This window comes from Hydra vulgaris, chromosome 02 (assembly GCF_038396675.1).
Source record: "Hydra vulgaris chromosome 02, alternate assembly HydraT2T_AEP".
Lineage (NCBI taxonomy): Eukaryota > Metazoa > Cnidaria > Hydrozoa > Anthoathecata > Hydridae > Hydra > Hydra vulgaris.
Genome location: NC_088921.1, coordinates 49,484,536 through 49,501,331, shown reverse-complemented (window position 1 = coordinate 49,501,331; position 16,796 = coordinate 49,484,536). Strand labels below are relative to the sequence as shown.

Sequence of the window (16,796 nt, the reverse complement as noted above, 5' to 3'; positions counted from 1 at the left end):
AGGTTTTAAATTTCATTTTAAAATCTTGTAATGTACAAAGCCATTAATAACAGTTTTTTAATTTACTTGATAACGAGGGTATCAATGTTCCCTTATATAATATATTAAATATTATATAAAGGAACATTGATCTTAAATATATATACATATATTCTTAAATGTATATATTAGGGCACCTGAAACTCCCTTTTAAATAAAAAATCACGACTCAGTGTTTTTTATGTGCTGTGGTTAAATGTTGACAGCTTTAAAAGGGTTTAGTTGTATAAATATTTTAAAATGAAACTTCTTTTTATGGATTTAACTCTATTTGTTAAAAATATATTAAGGTAATATGTACCCATCTTGGATAGTAGAAAAAATTCACAACTCTTACTTTAATAAAGATAATTATGTTGTTTCATTTTTGTCTGAAGACCTAACAAGCTCTCGTTTTTTCAAATTTCCTTATTTTGATCAAATACCTCAGCTAACGAAGCTAAGACTATACACAGTTATCAAGAGACATTGTAAGTCGGTTACCGTAAATTTATAATTCATTTTGTTAAAAGTTTCTAACTTTTTTTCGTCTAAAGATCACCTTCCTGTAGATTTTAAATCATTCGTCGTTTACAAGTTTGTTTGTGCAGGATGTAAATCCTGTTATATTGGCAAAATTTCTTGCAACTTAAAGACAGGAATGATTGATCACTACAGAAGAGATAAAAACTCTCTTATTTATAAGCATCTTCACTCAAAAGAAAAATGTTTTACAAATTATAATGATGAATGCTTTTTGATTTTGGATCATGCCAATAACAAAATTAAATTAAAAATTAAAGAAAGTATTCATATAGGATGAGAAAAACCTGATATGGATGAACAAGTAAATCATGTTAAAATGATTCTTACCATTTAATATAACTTACCGGTTCTTTTGTTATATTTGACATTTGTTAAAATAATTTTTAATAATTCTTTTTGTTTATATGGGAAGTTTGTTATCAATTTTATGGCTTTTATTATGTTTATTTTTACAATCATATACTATATTTTATACTGTTTTTAACAAATATATTTTAACTGATGATAACTATCGGTGATGTACACTTGATTTTTAGATGTTTGAGTTTTGACACTTACAGGCATTGTGAAAACTACAAACTTTTGTATGTTTATGCTTATATCAAAAAAGAATGTTTTGCAAAGAATTGGGGTGATTAGAGCTTGGGAACAAAAAAACCCTAATCTTTGGGCCCACCCAGCCCTTAACGTGGGAGCAACAAGTTTATAAAATATTTTCTTTACTATTTTTATCTAAATTCATATACATCAACAAATTTCAAGTTTCATGTAATAATCTCTTAGTGTTCAGTTTTTATGACCCTGCAATGTTTACAGCCCCTTCTACGACCATATAAAGTTTTAACCCAAAGGTTAAAACTTTATATGGTCGTAGTTTAAAAAAAAAAAGAGATTATTGCATGAAATTTGAAATTTGTTGATGTGTCAAAACTCAAACATCTAAATATATATATATATATATATATATATATATATATATATATATATATATATATATATATATATATATACACACCCATTACGCCCACTTCTATATACACCATACTTAACACCCCTCCCCCTCCTACTCCACAATAAATGAATGAAACAATTTAATTGTGTTATTAAAATAGTTTGATAAGTTTATTTTTGTTGTTGTTATTAGATGCTAGAAACAAATCTCAATGTACATAATGTTTTGAAGGCTAAAAGTAAACAGTTTTCTGTGTGGAATACTTACAATTTAAAACCAAAACAGTTGATTAAAAGTTCTGATGTATGTGAGTCAATTCTTTATGGTTTACCTCACTTACTAAAACCTGCTACTTGTTGGAAATTAGAATGGGATGACTTAGAGAAAAATCAAAATAACTTTATAGGTGTTAATGCATACTTACAGAAGGAGGTTTGTTTTTTAAAAATTTATTTTATGTTATATTTTTTTTTATATGCATGATTATTTTTTGTATTTATTCTTCAATGTTAGATATAAGTATTAAATAAAAGATAAAAATCAATTTTAACAAACCAAACTTGATTTAAAAATATTTTAAAACCTGTAGTTTATATTAAATATTAAAAACAAATCATATAAAAATCAAGTTAATTTTGGGTCTATTAATATTAGAACTTATTATAATCAAGCTATTTATAAATTGTTTTATTATCTTTTGTACGTAATTTTCTAAATTATAAAGTCATTAACACCACTTGTGAACCACTTATGTTTTTTGTTTTTTTTTCTCAATTCAATTTTTAATCTTCATTTTTTAAATTGAAATACTGAAATCTTACTTTAATGTACTTGTTATGTCAGGATCAGAATCAATAAGATCACCCTGATAACCTGTCCTGGTAACTGTAAACATGTTATCCAGTACAACTTGCCACTTGTCCTGCTGCCTTGTAGGTCTCGCTTTTCTAGACATCAAAAAAATAATTTTATGCCGATCTTACTTTAGTTATAAAAATATGTATTAAAATGCTTTTGCTATTAAATAAAAATTATTTCCGAATTTGTTATTGGTAAATAAAAAAATTGGTAAATAAAGAGATGAAAATAAAAGGAACTAAAGAATGTTTATATAGTTTAAAAAAGAAATGTAAATATTGTTGCATTTAAGATGTGCAGTATCACAAATCAGACTTTTTTTTGACTGATGGCTTCCTAATTGTTTACAACCAACTGTTAACTCAATCTTTCACATGTTTTTGCTGCAAAAAATCTTCAATTAACTAACCATCAAGCTTAATTCACATAATGTATTCAGTGTCTTCATTTATTGTAGCTTGCATTTTATTTTGCTAGTTTGATCATGAAAAACTTGGTGCACGACTTGCTTTCGAAGGACTTAAATTTAAATAATTTCTAATAAAACATAAACTTAAGTAAACTTTCTGATTTAGCTTATTTTTTAAACAATATATTTCTGCAAATGCTTAACAGTGAATTTGTCCTCAGTTTGGAAAGTCACAGACGTTTCTAAAGTCACTGCAAAATATAAAAATTTAAAAGTTGTAAAGGTTATTACATGCTCATAAAGTGCTGGTTAAACTTGCAAATACATTGTATTTAATTAAATCCTTATATTTGTATGTCTAGAGAATCTTAGATCAATTTTTGGAAGTTATGACAAATAACCTGGTTAAAAAATTTAATAGCTCTTGATTTCAAATTTGTGACAGAATCATTTTTCTATTTTGCTTCATCATTAATCTTTGTTATTTCTTGTTACAATTATCAAGATAATCTATTTGTTGTTGGGCTACCTTGGTTTTACCTTCTCCAAATTATTCTTTTTAAATATTATTAAAGTCCTTCTTTATCATTTAACCAAGCTTCCTTTATTTCTAAATTCTTTAATAAAGGCTTGAAATTTTAGTCTAGGTTAATAATAATGTATCTGACACAGCAGTTCTCATACTAATTTAATGCAAAACCTTACAAATATGATGTGTTGATTTTGAAACCCTTACAAATATGATGTATTGATATATTTTTACTTATTAACAACGAATAAAATGTTAAAACAAAATTTAACAAAAAAAATTCTGCTTTCTGTGTGCATTTTTATGTTTAATTATTTTTTATATAAAAATAAGCAATAACTGTACTGTCTGCTTGCTAACTCTTTTTTGACTTTTTTTTTAAAAAATGCTCAGTTGTCATCTTTTTTTCATTAGTTTTTAGAAATTTTTATAAATTTTCTTAATAAAAACAAAACATGAAAAGATGGATCCGTGGTAAAAAAAAAAAAAAAAAGCTAAAATTTTTTATTTTCTCAGTTTCAATTTTTTCAAATTATAATATAAACAATAAATATAACAGTATGATAAAAAAAACCTAAAGTTAAAGAAAACACTTTGTTTGAAGCAGGGTTATTTTTATGCACTTACATTATGGTTGCTAAATTGGTAAATAATACAAAAACTTGACTAATAGTTGATAATGCAATACAGATTCCTAAAAGTTTGAATGCTAACTATATGTGAATTTTGAGATTTTGTTGTTCTAGAATTACTACATTCAAAAAAAAATTAAAATAAAATAATGTGTAAGAGTAATTAAAGTAATTGATAATTTTCTGTCTTCATGGTTGCATCTGCTAAAATGTTTTCTGTCTTCATGGTTGCTAAAATGTTTTCTGGTGAGTAAATGTAATCATCAATTAACTTTCTCTGGAAAAATTTACATGTAGTTTTTTAGCAGCATTTTTCATATCAGAAAGCACACTTTTTGTATAAACCCTCTATGAAGATTCTAGTTTGCAGCATCATGTGAATTGCTAGTCATTGGTGGTAGTGGTAGCATGTTTCTCATAGTTGTAAATACTATCATAGCCCATTAGGAATTTTGCAGAATGAAATTACTTCTACTTGCATCTACTTCTCTGTAATTGATATTGAATTGCATTTTAATTGAATTTAATATTGAATATTGAATTGCATTGCATTTAATATTGAATTGCATTGCATATTGAATTGCATATTGCATTGCTTATTGCATATGCACATTGCATGCATATGCACATTGCATGCATATTGCATTGCATTGCATATTGCATTGCATATTGAATTGCATTGCAATATTGAATTGCATTGCAATATTGAATTGCATTCCATTTAATATTGAATTTCATTGTAATTGATATTGAATTGAATGCATCTACTTCTCTGTAATTGATAAATAAATAAAATGTTTCCAATGATCTAATCTAAAAATCTAAAAAAAAGATGATTTACTTTGCGAAGTAATAACTATTGAAAATGATGAAAAATTGTCATTTTTAACAGTTTTTACTTCACAAAGTTTCTTAGAGCTTCTACGTGATGTGATTGTATTAACGTTATCTACAATCTGGTTTTCTATATGGAGTGATTCAACGTTATCTGCAATCTAGTTTTTTGGAAATGAAGGTGGACAAACATGCTAGTTGCCACAGTGTAAATGTTTTATTCTTTTACTTAGTTTTTTTTCTTATTAGCCATCAAAAAAGAATTTGATAATTAAAATACAATCAACAGAATATGTTAAAGACAAAAATACAATCATCAGAGTGTGTTGAATATAGAAATACAATCAACAGAATATGTTAAAAATAAAAATACAGTCAACAGAGTATGTTAAAAATAGAAATACAATCAACAGAGTATGTTAAATATAGAAATACAATCGACAGAGTAAGTTAAAACTTTTAAAAAGTTTAAACTCTATACTTAAACATTATTTAACATACTAAGAAGTAATAATCATATTAAGCAGAAGTAACATTTATATTAAGTTCAACAGTTATTTAAATTTTATAGGAGGTATGATTTTTACATGCGATTATTTTTTTTATTTAGTATTTATTGTTTTTATCAATTATACGTGTTTGTATTTATTATTACTTTATTAACAGCTTCGCATTCGTCTTAACAACATAGTAACATGTTTTAATTGTTGAAAAGTCTCAATGTGAGAAAGTTAATTTTATGGTCGTCGTTAAGTGTTGTTTCAAAATCAACTAATGAAAATTGCTGAAGATGATGCTACTGTGTAGTGAATACATGGTTTAATTAGTGTTTAGTCTCTCAGTGGGGCTCAGTTTAAAATATGTAACATTCAGATTCTAAGTAGTTTCTGAATGATTCTAAGTAGATTCTGTTACTAGTCTGTCACTTAGTTCTTAGTCAAATAAACTGTTCGACTAGATCTTTTCTAGGGCAGACTTACTTTTTTTTAATGAATTCATTTTCCTAAGGCTCCCGAAGGCCACTACTGTATACTAGGTAAAACTTGTGATTAAGTTATTTAAAACATTTTTTTTTTTTTTTTTTTTTTTTTTACTTTTATATATGAATAAAAATATTTTATTTATATATAAGTAAACGGTAAATATGTATACACGCACACACACATGTTCGTTTAGGACTTCACTCTTTTACTTGAGCAATCTAAAGATGGCATTAGTTCTTACTTCCTCTTGCTTCCTTCTTCTGGTGGTACAATGCTTATAAAATCAATTGCTGTTGGTGATATTATAATGCCATATTGTCCTGGTTTAAATTCACATAATGTTAGTATACCATTTGATGTTGATTTACAAATGAGAAAGGTAACGTCATTGAATCTTGAAAAATGTTTTATTTTATGTTTTAATTTTGTTCTGGTTTTTTGCAAAAGTTAATAATTTGAATTTTTGAACAAAAAAAAATTTATGTTTTGTTTTGTTTATATATAAAATATAATCTCAAGTATTTTAAATAAATAATATAAAAAGTTAAGTAATATAAAAAAATTATAAAAAATATTAATTAATTATAAAAAAATAAAATGGTTACTAAAAAAAAAATAGTTATAAAACTATAAAGTAATTATAAAATATTAGGATATTATAATTTTTTTAATTAAAATTTCATAATTTTAATTTTGTAAAATCTTAATAAAATTAAAGGTATTTATATCCAAAAAATTTTAATTGGAAGTTAAAAAAGCCTTTTTTTTTTTTTTTTTTTTTTTTTTTTTTTTTTTGATATGGGAAATGATTTAATTGCAGCAGGTTTGAATTCTATACTTATAGTTTATTCTTTTTTTTTTACATCCACGATTCAATCTACAGACATTTAATCTGACCTTTGTTTATTGTTTTTTGCATTGGTGAATCAACTCTTGTACTCATATTTTTGTAAGCACCTAAGCAAAGTCTTTATGACTTGACTAACTCAGTTGTTGTTTTGTTTCTTGTGCTATCGGCTTACTTAAATCACAAATACTCTGTTTTCACTCACTAAACAAATACTGAGCATTGAGTTAGTTGATTCTTATTTTTGAAAGGAATAGTTAAAAATTTATAATTTTCAAAGTTAGAAAGTGTGAGTGGATTAAATTATAGCTGGCAAAAATTTTGTTATTAACTTGCTTGTATTGTTGTTAAGTTAAGTCTTAAGTTTTTCAAGTTTTTAATTTTATTTACCAATATTCAATGTTGAAATACAATTCTAGCACTAAAGTTGTAAATACAACTTTGTTTTAAACTTAAAATACATCACCTTTATTATTTTCAGTCAAATATATATTGTGTACTATAAACCTCAAACGTGTACTATAAGCTTCAAATGTGTACTGTAAACTTCAAATGTATACTGTAAACTTCAAATGTGTACTATAAACTTCAAATGTGTACTTTAAACTCCAAATGTGAACTAAGTTTTAGTTAGAAATATAGATGCTAAAATAAAAGCTAGATACTTGGAATATTAAAATATTTATATTATTATTAATATTATTATACAATTATCAAATTAATAAATCTTTTTAATAAATATTTTATTTCTAGATCTAAAAACAGCTTAGCTTAGTTACATATTTGTTGAAAGCAATAAACTTCAATAGTATTGTGTTATTAAAAATTTATTTAAAATTTTAGAACTTTTCTTATCCTTTACCTTTTTTTTATGTAATTATAGCACAATCTTCTTTCGTAAGTAAATTTTTTGCTACTGTCTTCTCATGGAAACCGTATACCTAATTCATTGCAAAATTATCTATTAAAGTTGCTTCTCTCTATCGTGCTTGCCATTTTCTTACTCCTAATTTCGTTTTCTTCCTTTATAAACCTCTAAATATTTGTATTGTGTCATGTGCTTATTTTACACTCGGTATTCTTAAAAAGACTTGGTTATTTCTGGCGTTGCTGTTGTGTATTATTAATTTAAAATAGTTTTGTAAATTATTGCATACGTCACTATCTTAGCATTTTTTAACAAGTATACTAGATGTTCTATTTTTGGAAGAGGAAAATTTGTTGCAATAATTTTGCATGCTTTTTTTTCGATGGAAACGGTTTTTGCACCTGGATTTTGGTATAGGTTAATTGATCCAGAGAAAGTTACTCTCTTTTATGGTAATAAACTCTTTTTTTGCTAATTTTTTTAAGAGTATTGCTGTTTGAAATTTCGATAATTTTTTCCTTCAATTTTTTGCAGCGTTTTTTTAGTGATTACTTTAAAATGCAAAATATGCGTACTGGCATCACACTTAACAATTTTTTTTTATTTATTATTATTATTATTCACCTCAACAAAGCCGAGAAAGCCACTACAGTCAAAGAGGCTACTTTTGTGGTTACAACCCTCTCTCAACTCAATAACTCCGAAACACAAACCTCGACGAACAAGGTCGCTGCGCGGAAAAACAAGTTGAGAGCGGTAATACCAGGGACGTCGTAGGGATCGAACTCGGAACTCGTTTTACGCGTTACGTCTGTGATTGCGTATTCATCAACCACAAGGAAAACAACTTATATGCTCTATTTACATTTAAATGATGTGTAATTCAATTATTATTATCTAAAAGTATGCAACACAAGTACAGCAACACTTGTTAAACATGCACAAGTAAAACTTTGTAATGTTTTCACAAGTAAAACTGTTTAATGCAAGTGTGAAAGAATGAACCACTGGTCGTCTGCAAAATTAAAGATGTCCAGGATAATTGTTCATGATATCATTCAACGTATCAAGCCAACAATTAGCATTAATCCAGTAATATCTTGTAGAAGATCGAGAACAACCAGTATGGCTGTGAAGAACATACAGATTTCAACTTCACAAAATCTTACTCAACTGCCTCCTAATGTGAAATTAGTACCCACACAGTTCGAGGACGCCTTGTCAAGGACTTGATATTCTATCTTACCTTCTTGCATTAAAGTCGCGCTTTCCTCAAAGAAATGTTCGTGATCGCCTCAAATTTTGCAAAAAACATCAAGATTAAGTTAATTAAAATATGGCGACATGTTTTCAGACAATTCGCAAGTTAAACACAAATTCAATATTTGCCGGCCACCAAATTCACGCTTCAATTGTCGATGTGTTGCACCTTCCGTTTGGCAATGTCCAGCAATTATAACTTAAGGTGCAGTCACTGCCAACGGTTGTGCTGGTTTACATCTTTTACGAAAAGGTGAGGCTTTCGGTTTCGCCAATTATTTGGAATAAACAAATTATTTGGAACAAGAACAATTTTTCTATTTGGTTTCCAATTAGAAAATTTAATATTTTTATGAACAGCGGGGCAACTTTCCATTGGGAAAATATTCTTGTAATAGACAACTTTCTATTAGGCAAATATTTTTGCCAAATAGCCAGACAATTCACCTGATTTTAATCCCATCGAAAACTGTTGGGTAAAATAGAAAGTAAAAGCTTCAAAGAAAAAGTTTAATAAATTGGCTGTTATGAATATGACCTCCTACTCCTGTTTTTAAAAAAAATTTAGCGTTGTGTAATTTATGGACGATCCCTTAAAAGTTTGAGTAGCCCATACAAAGAACTAAAACATGTTTTATTCTGTGACTTTTATTTTTTTTAAGTTCATGTTTTTTGAATTCAAACGTTTTCTATTAATAAATGTGTTTAATGTACAGTACAAAAACGGTTTTTTGCTTTAAATATTGGCTGGTCTGATCTTATTAGCCATAACTGTATAACCCCATTTCAGGGCCGACAACACCATGGGGGGGGCACGTGCCTCATTCCATCCCCCTCCACACACAACATATTTCTAAAGGACCTTTTTTTTTTTTTAGAAAATGCGAGATATAGAGGACTTTTTTTTAAGAAACTGGCGATTGTGCTCCTCCACTTCAAAGCCTGTATCGTCGGCCATGTATTTTGAATATATAATCTAAAAGAATATGTTTTCGTTCCAAATATAATTTTTGAACGATTTAAATAAACATAGAATTTTAATTTTAAAAATTGCCAAGAAAAATCGTTGACATAATTAATGGACACCCCCTTAGGCAGAGTCGCCGAGAGGGAGGGGCAAGAGGGGTATATGTGTCTCGGGCGCCAAGATAATAGGGGCGCCAGAAGACGAAGGACAAAAAAATTTTTAGAAGTGCTTATAATTGAATTTTAACTTTTTTTAGCTTGTTCTGATGCGTATACACGTCTTCTAGTCTATATTATATATAGGATGCAAAGTCAAGGCTTATAACTGCAAGCTGATGTCTCTCGCCTTTACTTTGTAAAAGGTGACGGAGAGAATTATCAAAGGTTGAATTATGAAACACTGTAAACAATCTAGTTTCAAAATCTCAATACAGCTTTATACACCACAAAGGCCGCTTAACAAACCCGATTGAACCCCGTAACATTTTGCCAGAAGCAGTTTACCGTGAACGCCTAGTTAAGACGATTTTTGCTAACTTTGCCAAAGCATTCAACAAAGTGTCACACAATGACTTTTTTATAAGGTTCAAATCTATGGCATTTGAGACCAGCTATTAAACTGGATCACTGGCTGGGTAGCTGTTAAACAAAAACGTGTAGTAATTGGAGAATAAAAGTCCAAGATAAAAAAAGTGGTTAGCAGCGTTCCTTAAACATCAGTTTTTTTATCACTGCTATTTGTGTTCTTCGTCAATCACTTTTTAGACTGCATTTATTACCATACCAAATTATGCGTCGATTTCGGCAGGATTATATGAGTTATCGATGTCAATCGATGTTGCAGCAATGTCGGTCTTCAGCATTGGAAAATCTATTGTTGCTTTCCTCTATCAATACAAAATTTTTTATGTATAAGTTTTATTGATTATTTTAATAAATAAATTCTTAAAAATAATAAGATCTTATTTTATTCTTCAGGTGCAGTCCCGCTAGATAGAAGCTTTACAAGCTTTTGGAGACCAGGTAATCAGCTCAGCTTGCTGCTATAAAACTAATTGCAAAACTACTGCAGAAAAATCACTGCTGCCCAAAAGGCTTGCTTGAGCTTTAACTGAAACATCATGAAGAGCAGATGATGAAGAGCAGATGTCTCTTCTTGACTATGAGATAGAATTTTCGGCAAAACGTATGATAATAGCAAAACCACGATGAACCTGTAAATAATTTTTTTTTCACTAAGGTCCTTAAACATCAGCTTGAAGGAAATATCTTCAAAGTTGCGCATCATCGTTTCATTCAAAAAATTTAATCTAGATTTGGCATTGTGAAAACTGTTACTTTAAGATTCTCTTTCACTTGGTCGAAAGATCAAAGGTAAAAATTAAAGCTTTTTAATTAGAAAACAACTTCCAGAAAGATGTTTTGCATCTTAATATCATATAGAAAAATGAGACTTATCGGATTTTTAACACAATGCCATTATTTGTCACAGAAGGTGAAAAACCTTTAAGCAAAACTAAAAATTTATTAAAAAAAAGATTGTAGGATTACTCAGCAGGTGACCTAAAAAAGACGTCCCGTCGATGAAGATTTTGTAAACATAAGGAATATTTATTGGCTTCAATATATACTGCCCACTGGACAATATATCGAATATATCGTTTATTTTATTAATAATATAGTTATAGAATATATCGTTTTGAAAATGAATATAAAGAATATTCATTTTCAACACGAGTGTCTAATAGAGAATAGAGACACTCGTGTTGAAATCACGAGTATCCTCTATTGGACACCAAATAATTGAACACTTTCTGTGAAAAAATTATTTTCAATATTAATTTCAAAGAATTTGTCTTTTAATTCTAATCAGTAAATATTAAATGTGCTGTATAAGTGTTATTTAATTTAGAATGCTTTCATGAACATGTTAATGTAAAGCAACAGTATTAGAAAAAAAAACGCGGTTATTAGCTTGTATAATTTTACATGCTTTTAATTTAAATTCCTTTTAAAAATATGCATTATAAGAGGGGCGCCTTATTGCTACTATGCCCCGGGCGTCATTAAAGTTCTCGGTGGCCCTGCCCTTAGGTATCTGAATTTTTCTTTTTTTGAGACATACTTTGTAAAAAAAAGGCTTTAGTATAGAATAATTAATAATGCCAAATACCCGTCGATATGATTAGATAAAACGTGGAAAGAATTTTAGGAAAATATTTTAAATAAGCAAAATTACTTCTCCCGCACGGGGAATCGAACCCCGGCCGCCTGGGTGAAAACCAGAAATCCTAGCCACTAGACCATGCGGGATGCAAAAGTCATTTAAAAAAACATAGATAAGATAGTCAATCAGATAGTCTACTATGCTTAATGGAGTGTCACCTTGATGATACATACATAATGCCTATAAAAAAAATATTATGGCTTTTCCCAATTTCATATGTGGTACTTGTAAACGTAATTTATACCTTCGTAAGAGTGGGAAGATTACTTGGGACTTCAAGTTGTTAAGGGATTTCATATACTCGATATTTAAATATTTACTAATAGTATAGGATTTTTTTGCATAACATAGTATTACTATGTCAATGTTGTATAAAAAATTTCAACTTTTTGTTGTATGTACTATAGGTAGATTGAGTAATATGAGCACACTAGAAGATTTCTAAGATTTAAGCAGTGAAATTAAAGTTGCCTTGTATTTTTTGAATCGACTTGGTGGTGATAACAGGAATCAGTAGGGAAGACCGGGGCTAGTTGGCAGCAGGGGTAAGTTGACGAATTGCGTTTACTTTCAGAGCGTTTCATAAGAAAGTGACAAAAATTACACAGAACCTTTCTAATCAACCATTTCATCATTTACTATATAGTATTGTTAGGATTCGCGTATGCGCATGAGAGATATTAGGATTAATGTGTTTTTTGGACTAAAAAGTAACTTTTCTTCATCACTTTCTTTTTACTTTACAAAGAAAATAGTCGTATGAAAAAAAAAATATTGTAAAAACTTTAGTCACAAATTGGTTTACTTTTTACAATCAAACTTTTTACAATAGTTGCCGTTTTTCAGGTCTATAGACCGTTTATTTAGCAAAAGGCTTTTGGGGTAAGTTGGCAAAATTTTCGCGGGGTAAGTTGGCTCATAGCATTTACCATAAATAATATATATTTTTATAAAATTAATAAATTTTTTCTTTAAGTTTTTAACAATATTGAAAATTTATTTATTTTTACAAAAACATAAAAAATAAGTTTTTTTAGGTTGTTTTTTTTTTACAGATATAGAAAATTTTTTACAGATAAAGAATTTTTTTATTTTACAGATAAGTGGGTTTTGGCTGTTATATGTACTAATATTTGGTACCAGCTAAAAGTAATATTAAATTTTTGGCATAAAATTGTTGCTAAAATAAATAGTAAAAATTTTGCACTTTATAGTACATTAATAATCATTTTTATAGTTTGCGCCGACTTACCTTGGGATGGGGTAAGTTAGGTAACTTTTTTTTTTTTTTTTTTTTTTGAGGCTCCAGAAGGGCCCCAAGAAATTTTTTGTTATAATAAATGCAGTTTTAAAATGTTACCTAAATTTATACTGTTTAAGATTGCGCTTTATTATTTACAAAAAATTTTGCCGTTAGGACTACAGAGTTCAAAGAGTAAAAACGGAGGCAATTAGTCCCGGTCTCCCCTATAATTTCCTTTTTGAACAAAAACAAAACATCGTAAAAATTTTGAATATTTTAACAATACTAAATATCTTTCTGTAATTTAAATTCAAAAAATTATTAATTTTATCGTTTAAAAAGGTTTGAGTTTATGAATTTTAAAAAACAACGAGTTTTTTTTTTTGTTTTTTTTTTTTTTTTTTGCATAAAACAAAGTAGTATTGTTTCAATATAAAGTGGCTTGAAATTTGATTTTTTGAATGATAGGTTTTTGTTAATAACGAATCAATATATTCCGCAGATTAGTTCTAAGTGTCAGGTTGGTATTTTTTTACTTAATGTTTTTTTTTTTTGAGTTAATTTAAAGTGCTCATATAACCAAGTGGTCCGGGTAGTATGAGCACTTTAGCTAGTTTTTTTAAAACCTCCTTGTTTTTTAGAAAAAATTTCAGGTGCCTAAATATCTAAGTGGATCATGGGTACTCAACGCGGTTAATGCATGTACTGGAAAATACACGAATTTTGCGTTTTTATAAAAAGGTTATGTTTCGCTCCATTTTTTTAACCCGAATAATTTTTAGAAAAAAAATTTTTTTTTTCTCCTAGCGCTTTAGTTTGTCTAAAATCAAACAAAGTTAAATTTTTTTTTAATTACTCAAGTTTAGATATAAAATTTTGCTTTATAGTTGATGGACCATATTTTGGTATAAAATAGTGCTGCTCTCAATGAAGATAAAACATTAAACTGAGAAAACAACTTTTTCAAACAAGTTTTAAGTTATATGTTTGATTTCTAACCAGTCATATGTCTGCAAACAATATAAAGGTCGAAAAAAATTAGTTATTTCAAGTTTAAAATCTGTTTTTTCCATTTTATATGAAAGTTTTTATTAGTATGAGTGTGAAGAACACACAAATTGACATACGACTAGTTAGACTTTTAAAGTTAAACCTCTTAAGGTTTATTTAAAAGTCTAAGCTCAAAATTAAAACATTACTGTGATGTGAGCCATCCCTATTTTATAATGCCATAAAACTATTTAATTAAAACTCCGGTCTTTAAATTATCATAGATTAATATATATATTTTATTTGAATATATATAATTTTTATTTTTTTTGTAGAAAATATATATACATATTTTCATACTCCATCGCAAAGGATATGTTAAGTTTTAAACAATATATATAGATATTGTTTAAACTTAACATATCTTTTAAAACTTAACATATCATATTGTTTAAAAACAAATGTTGCAGACCGGAAAAAAAATATGTTTGTTATCACCGAGAACAAACAAGACAAAAAAGTTTGAGAACTTGCATTAACGGCGTTGAGTAGTGATTGCTAAAAATTGTTTATTCGCAAAAATTTTGCATCCAACATAATTATTTTTTAAAATATTCCAATTTTTTCTCAAGGTACTCATAACTAAGGCCACGCGGTTAACCGAACCGAACCGTTCTTTCGGTTAAAACCGAACTAAGAAAACCGAATCGAACCGAACCGATAAAAATATTTTAAATAATCAACTGAACTGAACCGAAACCGAAAAAAGCTAAAAAACCTATATAAAAATTTTAAAAATTATAAAACTTAATTTTATATTTTTTTAATAAACTTTATTTATGAAAGTTTAGTATTATTAAACCACAGAAAAAAAATAAGTCAAAAAGATGAGATTGTAAACATAACTCCAAAATAGTCGTAAACAGTTGCCGCAAAACTATATCAAATGTTGCGGACCAAGAAGAATATTGGCTATTAACAGTTTTTGATACCATTGTACTGTAACATGTGAGTAAATTGAACTTTTTTTTCTAAACTGTTGTAATTTTTTATTTTACTTAAAAATTAAAATATATTGTATAATATTTTTATTATAAGAACGTTGCTTTTTAATTTAGATAAATAATAAAACAAATAAGTTTTACTGTTTAACATATATTTATTTTTCATAATAGCTTGACAAACATACAAACAATTGTAAACTTTAAATTTGAATAAGCCTTCGATTAAATTTATTTGTGAATATACTTTAAATATAATTTGTGATTTACTTAGTTATCTGTTACTTGACCAAAACAAATATGTATATATGTTTATTTTATTTAATTTTTTTCCGGTCATACAAGCAATTTATACTTTATTGAAATTGAAGATGCCGAAAGAAAGTGGTATTTGGCAATTCTTTGAAAAGCTGAATAAATTTGAAGCTAAATGTAAAATTTGCTTTAAATCTTACAAAATAAACTGTGGCAGTACTTCAACAATAACCAGCCATGTTAAAACCAAACATGAAACATCTTGGAAGGAACATCTTTTAAAAACCATAGAGGCACCTAATAAACGAAAGTTTGATATAAAAAAAGACGACAAAACAACAACAATTGAAAGTAGTATATTAAAAAATCAAAAATATGGGTTAAATAATCCAAAGCAATTAAAGTTTGACTTAGATTTAACAAAGTTTGTCTGCACTCTAGGTCTACCTTTTGAAGTTTTGGATAATAAAGGAGCTCAAGAATTTATCGATGAAGTAAATAATAAATTTACTGTCAAATCTGCATCAACATTTAGACGTCATAAACTTCCAATGTTGTATGACAAAGTTAAGGAAGGGTTACAACTAGAATTTGTCAAAGATTTTCCAAATGTGACTGGAATTAGTTTTACAACAGATCTCTGGACAAGTCGAAACAATGATTCCTTCATGAGTCTTACAATTCACTACATTAATTCAGATTTTAATTTATTGAGTTTTCTCATTGCTTGCACACCATTTACTGGTAGACACACTGGGGTAGCAATCGCAGTAAACCTGGATACTTTTATTGCTAATTTGAACTTAAATGAAGAATTGCACAGAGCCTGCATTAATGACAATGGCAGCAACATTGTTTTAGCTGCTAAAGAAAGTGATGAAATTAACTCAGGATGGAATTCTGAGTACATGTGCATAAAGTCAGTCCTTCAACTCAAAGAAGCGATCAAAACACTTGCAAAATCAAATGAAGAATTTGAAAGATCATGCCCCTTAGATGATCAATGGAAGACATTAGAATACAGCATGCCGTTTCTTGAAAAAATTTACAACATTTCAGTAGGTTTATCAGCTGATAAAAGTCCAACAATCCAAGATGTAATACCTGAATTATATTCCTTGCACCAAGAACTACTTACCCAGCAAAATCACAAAAACAAACCAACAAGAATTTTTATAAAAATGCTGATAAGTGAACTACAGGAAAGATATCCTCTCAATGGTGCTGAGCAGCTGATTAATTGTTATGCTAATTTTTTAGATCCGCGTTACAAAGGCCTGCATTTAATTGAATATAAAAAAATTGATGATATAAAAGAAGCATTATTGACGCAGGAAAAAGCAAAAAAAAAAGAAAAACTTCCAATCACAAGTAGTAA

General features: G+C 27.9%; 1 protein-coding gene and 1 non-coding gene across 3 annotated transcripts in view; one reads left to right on the top strand and one right to left on the bottom strand.

The window, feature by feature from the left end:
* The window catches only part of LOC100202984 (meiosis 1 arrest protein), a 78,756-nt gene that overhangs the window by 48,604 nt on the left and 13,356 nt on the right, over positions 1-16,796 (top strand). Inside the window, exons 11-13 of one of the 2 annotated variants that reach the window (XM_065791240.1) lie at positions 1,709-1,948; positions 5,955-6,140; positions 9,960-10,099. In XM_065791240.1, the coding sequence (XP_065647312.1) occupies positions 1,709-1,948; positions 5,955-6,140; positions 9,960-9,989 (456 nt within the window). In that variant the 3' untranslated portion in view covers positions 9,990-10,099. Of the gene's footprint in view, positions 1-1,708; positions 1,949-5,954; positions 6,141-9,959; positions 10,100-16,796 lie in introns of those variants that run through there. The other variant, XM_065791239.1, reaches the window with a different exon arrangement.
* Positions 11,944-12,015, bottom strand: trnae-uuc (transfer RNA glutamic acid (anticodon UUC)). The gene has a single exon. It is a non-coding gene; the product is annotated as a tRNA-Glu (tRNA).